Consider the following 7,793-nt stretch of genomic DNA (forward strand, 5'->3'; position numbering starts at 1 on the left):
CACTTCTAGGGCTGTAATATGTTGCTGCAGGTTTGGTTATTAGAACATTTCCAGAGAGGTGAATATCGTCAGGAGATTCTGCGACGATCATTAAATGACTACATAGCCTACCATCATCCAAAAAGAATGACATTTATCCTAGATAGGTTCGCGCAACCTGGAAATGTTGTGAGCTGGGTGCGTTTCTTCAGAAATTTGACTGACGAAAAGGTACATTGGATGTTCGAATGGTTCCCTAGCAGCGAGTTCATCATCAGGTCAAGAGAAACCACTTATTTAGTGCTGATTGGGTTAAGAGGAATCTATCCTTATGCTCCTATAAGGGTAATGAGGCAAGTGGGAAGAAAACAGGTTATACCTCGGGTTTCCAACATGGTCCAGTACAAAGCAGACTTTAAAGGGAACATCATTCCATTCAAGTTCGAGGCACAGCATATGTGGAATCAAAAGGTCATTGTAGAGAAAGACAGTATCGAGCCAGATAGGTACCATGCCGGCCATGTATAATTCTACCCATCATGGTTGATAGATGATATAGCGGGAGAAGTCAAGCCAGGGATTAATCTGAAAAATAGGGTTATAGATGACGCTGCTGAAGCACAAGTCAAGTATAGGATGTTGCGCAAGAGGGTTTTCGAGTCTGAAGCTAGGCATTTTGAACAGCACAAAGTGGATATGGAAGCAATCAACGAATGGAAAGAAATTCCTACTAAATCAACAGAAAGATTGGAATATTTAGAGCAAGGGCTAATGGAACTTGAGGGGAAGATGAGGAAGAGGTTGTCGGATTGTCAGAATACGGAAGGCAATGAGGGAGGGCATCTAGCAAGGGCTTACCTACTATTGGACATGCGCGACCTGAGGAACTTGATTGATGGATCCAAGAAGGACAAGCATGGAGAAGGTCCCTCTGGGGCCAAGTAGATTAGGAAATGATGTTCTTTACTACTTTTTAGCTTAGTTTTAGATTTCAATTGTAATAAGGCAAATGCCATTAGTAATTTTCTTATTATTGTCGTTTTAGTATTGATCTGATTCATTTTCGCATTAATGAAATGACACTATTATTGACATCAATTTTCTCCAAGTCTATGTGTCGCTTAGGCCTACCTCATGCACAACAAGATCCCCCAAATTAGGATGCGAATCTGTTACCTGATTTTGCAAAACATGTCCAATATTGGAAGCATTCTTTCAATATCCCTTACTAACTTGGTTACCTTTTTGTTTATTCGCATTCCCCAAAGGTTGATTCGTGCATACTGGCATCATCCGCATATCACACTAGATCTATAGGTCCTCCACCTCCTCCTCCACCAAGTTATCCTAAAGGATTGCAAAGGGAAAGGAAAGATGGACGATTTAAGTGGTATCAGAAAGGACAATGCAGAGAACGTTGAAACTTCGGACGGTCGGAATACTCCAGCACAAAATGAATTGGTCCTACGTCTAGAACAGAAAATATTGGAGCTACAAGGGGAACTTGAGAAGGTCCGGAACTTGGCAAACCTTTCCCTCACCCTAAACGTCCCCGACATTACCCACAAAATACAAACGCCCAAAACCCGGCACCTCCCCAAAACACACAAAATCAAAATCCGCAAAATCCTCCCGCACCACATCCATACGCCACACCTCCTCAAAACTACAACCCTCCACCGGTACCTACTCCTCAACAACACCATCACCACCCAACTCAATACCCACAAACAGCCACATACCACACCCCTCAGAATGCACCACAGCCTACTCCAGACCCGCAAAACTCAACCAATGACCACCATTACACCCAGATTCCCGGAGTCCACCTAAGCAATCCCATATATGTGGAAACTTTACCCCACACCCCACAACAGACCCTATACATACCCAAATCCGCTGAGAAGGACATGCTCATCAAGAATATGGCGGAAGAACTCAAGAAACTTACTGGCAAAGTTCAAAGTGTCGAAGGAGGAAAATGCATTGAGGGTTTGAATTATGAAGATTTGTGTATTCATCCAGATGTAGAACTGCCAGAAGGTTACAAACCTCCTAAGTTCGAAATGTTCAACGAGACTGTTGATCCGAAGGTGCACTTGAGAATGTATTGTGACAAGCTTGTAGGAGTTGGTAAGGATGAAAGAATCCGCATGAAGTTGTTCATGAGGAGCCTCACCGGAGACGCCCTATCTTGGTACATCAGCCAGAACCCAAAGAAATGGGTTAATTGGGTAAGCATGGCATCAGATTTCATGGATCGGTTCAGGTTTAACATAGAAAATGCACCAGACGTTTTCTATGTTCAGAATCTCAAAAAGAAGCCAACGAAAACTTTCTGCGAGTATGCTACTCGGTGGAGGTCTGAAGCTGCAAAAGTAAGGCCAACACTGGAAGAAGAACAGATGAATAAGTTCTTTGTCAGAGCTCAGGATCCGCAATACTACGAAAGACTGATGGTTATTGAAAATCATAAATTTTCTGACATCATCAAATTGGGAGAAAGAATAGAAGAAGGGATCAAAAGCGGAATGATGACAAATGTTGAAGCACTCCAAGCCACAAATAAAGCTTTGTAGTTAGGAGGTATCTCTAAGAAGAAAGGAGTAGGTGTGGTGATGGTAGCCCAAGGTCCAAAGTCTCCTCTTACATACCAAACGCCCCCCACCCACATATCAGCCTTTACCTCCCAAATACCAATAACCTACCGCCACTTACCATACTTATAACACCCAACCAGCATACTACCACTCACCACCAGTGCGCCAAAACTACCAAAAACCTAGACCAAATTTTGACCGCAGACCACCCAGACAATACACCCCAATTACTGAACCCATAGACCAATTGTACGAAAGACTGAAGGTTGCCGGCTATGTCACTCCCATTCCTGTTGTTGCTATGGAAAACTCCTCCCAGTGGATTAATCCAAATAAGACGTGCCTATCACTCAGGCATGAAGGGTCATACTATTGATGAGTGTCATACTTTGAAGGATAAGATTCAGACATTAATTGATACCAAAGTCATACAGGCAAATGAGGTTGCACCTAATGTCCGTAACAATCCTCTCCCGGATCACAGGGGTGAAAAGGTAAACGTGATAGAGACCGATGAAGAATAGGACTCAGAGGGGTCGATTGGACTCATTCTAGGAGGGGATAATCCTGAAACATCTCCAGTCACTCTCACACCTATCGTGGTACAAACTCAGGCACCAATTGAAGTTGAGGTAGCCGCACCAACTCCATTTGAGGTTAAGGTAACAACACCCTTCACCATGATGGTAGCACCCACGCCATCTTTTTAAGTCTAATATTATACCTTGGGATTATGTTGCGGAAGCAAGAAGGAAAGGAAAGGCAAAAATGGAAGAAACAGGTGCAGCGCAAGGCATGACCAAAACTAGTAGGGTTTATACACCCGATCATTTGGGAGGAACAAGAAAATGAGCCACCTCTAAGTCGTCTGTCATTGAGACTGGCCCAGATGATCTTTGGAGGAAGGTGCAGGTGAGAGAGTATTCTGTGGTTGATCATCTGAACAAAACCCCTCCTCAAATATCCAGTTTATCACTGCTGCAAAACTCCGAGGCACATAGGAATGCCTTGATGAAGGTGTTGAATGAAGCTTATGTACCCAATAACATCACTAGTGGAGAGATGGCCAACATGGTAGGGCAAGTGTTGGAAAGCCACAAGATCACTTTTCATGAAGATGAGCTGCCACCGGAAGGACTAAGTCACAATAGGGCACTACATATCACAGTGCAGTTTGAGGACAAATTCATTGCCAGGGTCCTGATAGATGGGGTTTCGAGTCTCAACATTTGTCCACTAACTACTTTGAAAAAGTTGGGTAAAGGTCTGCACGAGATACGAGCAGGGAGTATGAATGTGAAAGCATTTGATGGGTCTCAAAGGGCCACAATTAGGGAGACCAACCTCACCCTACAGATGGGCCTGACCTGGTTCGATGTTGAGTTTCAAGTATTGGATATATCTACTACATACATTATGTTGTTGGGGAGACCGTGGATACATGCCGCTGGGGCTGTGGCTTTTACACTACATCAGGCCGTGAAGTTTGAGTGGAACCATCAGGAAGTGATCATCCATGGGGACGGAAGTAATCCTATTTACACCAATCAAACTATTTCGGTCGTTGAGAATATAAGGAAGTTGGGTGGAGAAACATACCATCGTGTTGAGCGCGTCAACATAATTGAAAAAGACAAATGGTAGAACAGTAAGATAGAAGTCATATTGGCATGGACAGGGTATGAACCTGGCAAGGGTCTCGGTAAGAATCTCCAGGGGATCACCAAACCGATACAGCTAGAGCGTCACGGTTGAACTTTTGGGCTTGGGTATGAATACACCTGGCACAAGTATCATAATTGGTCGCCACCGTGGCGTGGTCCTTATTACCCTCTAGAGCAGCCAGTACCATATTTGAGCCAGTCGTTTCATCAAGCTGGCATGATGTGGGGGTCTGAAGAAGGTGAATCTCTAGCTAGCATAAGGAAGCTATTTCTAGATGACAAAGACATGGACTGCAGTGTGATAGTTGAGGAGGATGAGGAGGAAGACCTTATTATTCAGACAATAGAGAAGGGAATTGTTCTCAAGAATTGGACTGCTGCTCCATCAAGGGCTCGTCGAGTTCCTGGGTAGCCTGGTAATTAGCATCAATTATTTTTAAAAGCAATTTTATGAGCATCTAAGACATTTTCAATATTTTGTTCTGAATGTATTTTGTTTTGAAATAATTGCTCGAGTCATCGAACCGTACTTGTTTGACATTTTCAAGATTTATTTAATGCATTATTATTTTTAGTATTTATTATTATTCTTTATATTTTTTCTCTACAGCATTATTATTACCTATCCCGATGAACCTACGACTGTGACATATAACGAAACAACGCAACATAAGGATAGTGATTCAGAGGATCTAGAAGAGGATATAATACCCGAGGAAATTGTCAGAGAAGTGGAAAATTTTGAAAACAAGCCTAAGTCCAATTTGGATGCGACTGAAACCGTTAATTTGGGAGACTTTGAAACAGTCAAGGAAACTCGTGTAAGCGTTCACCTATCGCCGTCAGAGAAGGAAGAATACATCTAGTTATTGAAGGAGTATGAGGACATTTTTGCGTGGTCCTATGATGATATGACCGGTTTGAGCACGTCCATAGTGGCTCATAAACTACCTACCAACCCTATGTGTCCGCCTGTAAAGCAAAAGCTCAGAAAGTTCAAACCAGATATGAGTCTGAAAATAAAGGAAGAAGTCACCAAGCATATCAAAGCCAAGGTTCTCAGAGTGGTTGAATATCCGACCTGGTTGGCTAACATTGTGCCGGTTCCAAAGAAAGATGGGAAGGTCAGAGTGTGTGTTGACTATCGGGATTTAAACAGAGCGAATCCCAAAGATGATTTTCCTTTGCCCAATATACACATACTAATTGACAATTGTGCCAACATGAACTTCAATCCTTTGTGGATTGCTTCGCGGAATATCATCAAATCTGGATGGATGAAGAGGATGCCGAAAAGACAGCCTTTATTACACAATGGGGAGTATATTGTTACAAAATGATGTCGTTTGGCCTAAAGAATGCTGGAGCCACTTATATGAGGGCCATGACAACAATTTTCTACGACATGATACACAAGGAGATAGAGGTGTACGTGGATGACGTCATCATCAAATCCAAGAGAAACATAGATCATATAGAAGATTTAAGGAAATTCTTTGATCGACTTCGAAGCTACAACCTGAAACTGAATCCCGCAAAATGTGCCTTCGGATTCCCTGCTGGAAAGTTGTTAGGGTTCATCGTCAGCCGCTGAGGAATTGAGCTAGACCCGTCAAAGGTCAAGGCTATCTAAGATTTGCCACATCCGAAGAACAAGAAAGATGTGATGAGTTTCTTAGGGCATCTCAATTACATCAGTCGTTTCATAGCACAATCAACTGTGATCTGTGAACCGATTTTCAAAATGTTGAAGAAAGACGCTGCAACAAGTTAGACTGAAGAGTGCCAGAAAGCCTTTGACAAGATCAAGGAATATTTATCCAAACCACCTGTTCTGGTTCCACCGGAACCTGGGAGACCTCTGCTACTCTATTTATCTGTACTAGATGAGGCTTTTGGCTGTGTCTTAGGACAATACGATGAGACGGGAAGAAAGGAACAGGCCATATACTATCTGAGCAAGAAGTTAACACCCTACGAAGCACGGTATTCTTTGTTGGAACGCACCTGCTGCGCTTTGACATGGATAGCTCAAAAGTTGAGGCACTACTTCTGTGCCTACACCACATATCTCATATCAAGGATGGATCCGTTAAAATACATCTTCCATAAATCCATGCCCACGGGGAAGTTAGGAAAATGGCAGATATTACTAAGTGAGTTCGACATCATCTATATAACTCAGAAGGCTGTCAAGGGGCAAGCATTGGTGGATCATTTGGCATAAAATCCTGTAGATGGAGAGTACGAACCACTGAAAACGTATTTTCCCGATGAAGAGGTATCATTCGTAGGAGGAGATATCACCGAAACCTATGATGGTTGGAGAATGTTCTTCGATGGAGCTGCAAATTTCAAAGGAGTGGGTATTGGAGCAGTTTTAGTATCAGAGACAGGTCAACACTATCCGGTATCCGCAAAGCTCAGGTTTCCATGTACCAACAATATGACAGAATATGAGGCTTGCATCTTGGGACTCAAGTTTGCCATTGACATGAACGTTCAGGAATTACTGGTAATTTGTGACTCGGACCTTTTGGTACATCAGGTTCTAGGAGAATGGGCTACAAAAAATACCAAAATATTGTCGTATTTGTACTATGTACAAGAATTGATGAAGAGATTCACAAAGATAGAGTTCAAACATGTTTCGAGAATCCAGAATGAGTTCGCAGATGCATTGGTCTCTATATCTTCCATGATACAACACCCAGACAAGAATTTCATCGACCCTATCCCGGTAGGGATTCATAACCAGTCAGCTTATTGTGTTCACGTTGAAGAAGAAATTGATGGAAATCCATGGTTCCATGACATCAAAGAATATTTGGAAAAAGGAGAATACCCAAAGCATGCAAATCATACTCAGAAACAAATACTCTGAAGGCTATCCAACCATTTCTTCCAAAGCGGATGAATTCTGTACAGAAGGACTCCATATCTGGGTTTATTACGGTGCGTCGACGCCAAGGAAGCATCCAAATTGCTCGAAGAGATACATGCCGAAACTTGTGGACCACACATGAATGGTTTCGTCTTAGCTAAGAAGATATTAAGAGCAGGATATTTTTGGATGACTGTGGAAACAGCTGTATCAAGTATGTTCAAAAGTGTCATCAATGCCAAGTACATGCTGATATGATACGAGTGCCACCCAATGAACTCAACGCAACAAGTGCACCTTGGCCTTTCTCCATTTGGGGGATAGATGTCATCGGTTCAATCGAACCCGCCGCTTCAAATGGGCACAAGTTCATTCTAGTGGCCATAGACTATTTCACAAAATAGGTTGAAGCAGCATCTTACAAGGCTGTAACTAAAAAGGTCGTCGCAGATTTTGTTAGGGATCGTATTATTTGTCGATCCGGGGTACCGGAGTCAATCATCACCGACAACGCCGCCAACCTTAATAGTGATTTGATGAAATCCATGTGTGAAACCTTCAAGATCAAGCATAAGAATTCCACAACATACGGGCCTCAAATGAATGGAGCTGTGGAAGCCACCAATAAGAACATCAAGAAGATACTAAGGAAGATGATAGATAATC

The 7,793-nt window shown here is 42.6% G+C and overlaps 1 protein-coding gene across 1 annotated transcript; it reads left to right on the forward strand.

Moving 5' to 3' along the window:
* Nucleotides 1-1,904: 1,904 nt before the first annotated feature.
* LOC138902822 (uncharacterized) lies at nucleotides 1,905-4,223 on the forward strand. The gene is made up of 2 exons (XM_070190723.1): nucleotides 1,905-2,086; nucleotides 3,776-4,223. The coding sequence occupies exons 1-2, from the start codon at nucleotides 1,905-1,907 to the stop codon at nucleotides 4,221-4,223; spliced, it is 630 nt and encodes a 209-aa protein (XP_070046824.1).
* The last annotated feature ends 3,570 nt before the right edge of the window (nucleotides 4,224-7,793 follow it).

Source organism: Nicotiana tomentosiformis, chromosome 12 (assembly GCF_000390325.3).
Source record: "Nicotiana tomentosiformis chromosome 12, ASM39032v3, whole genome shotgun sequence".
In the NCBI taxonomy this organism is placed as follows: domain Eukaryota; kingdom Viridiplantae; phylum Streptophyta; class Magnoliopsida; order Solanales; family Solanaceae; genus Nicotiana; species Nicotiana tomentosiformis.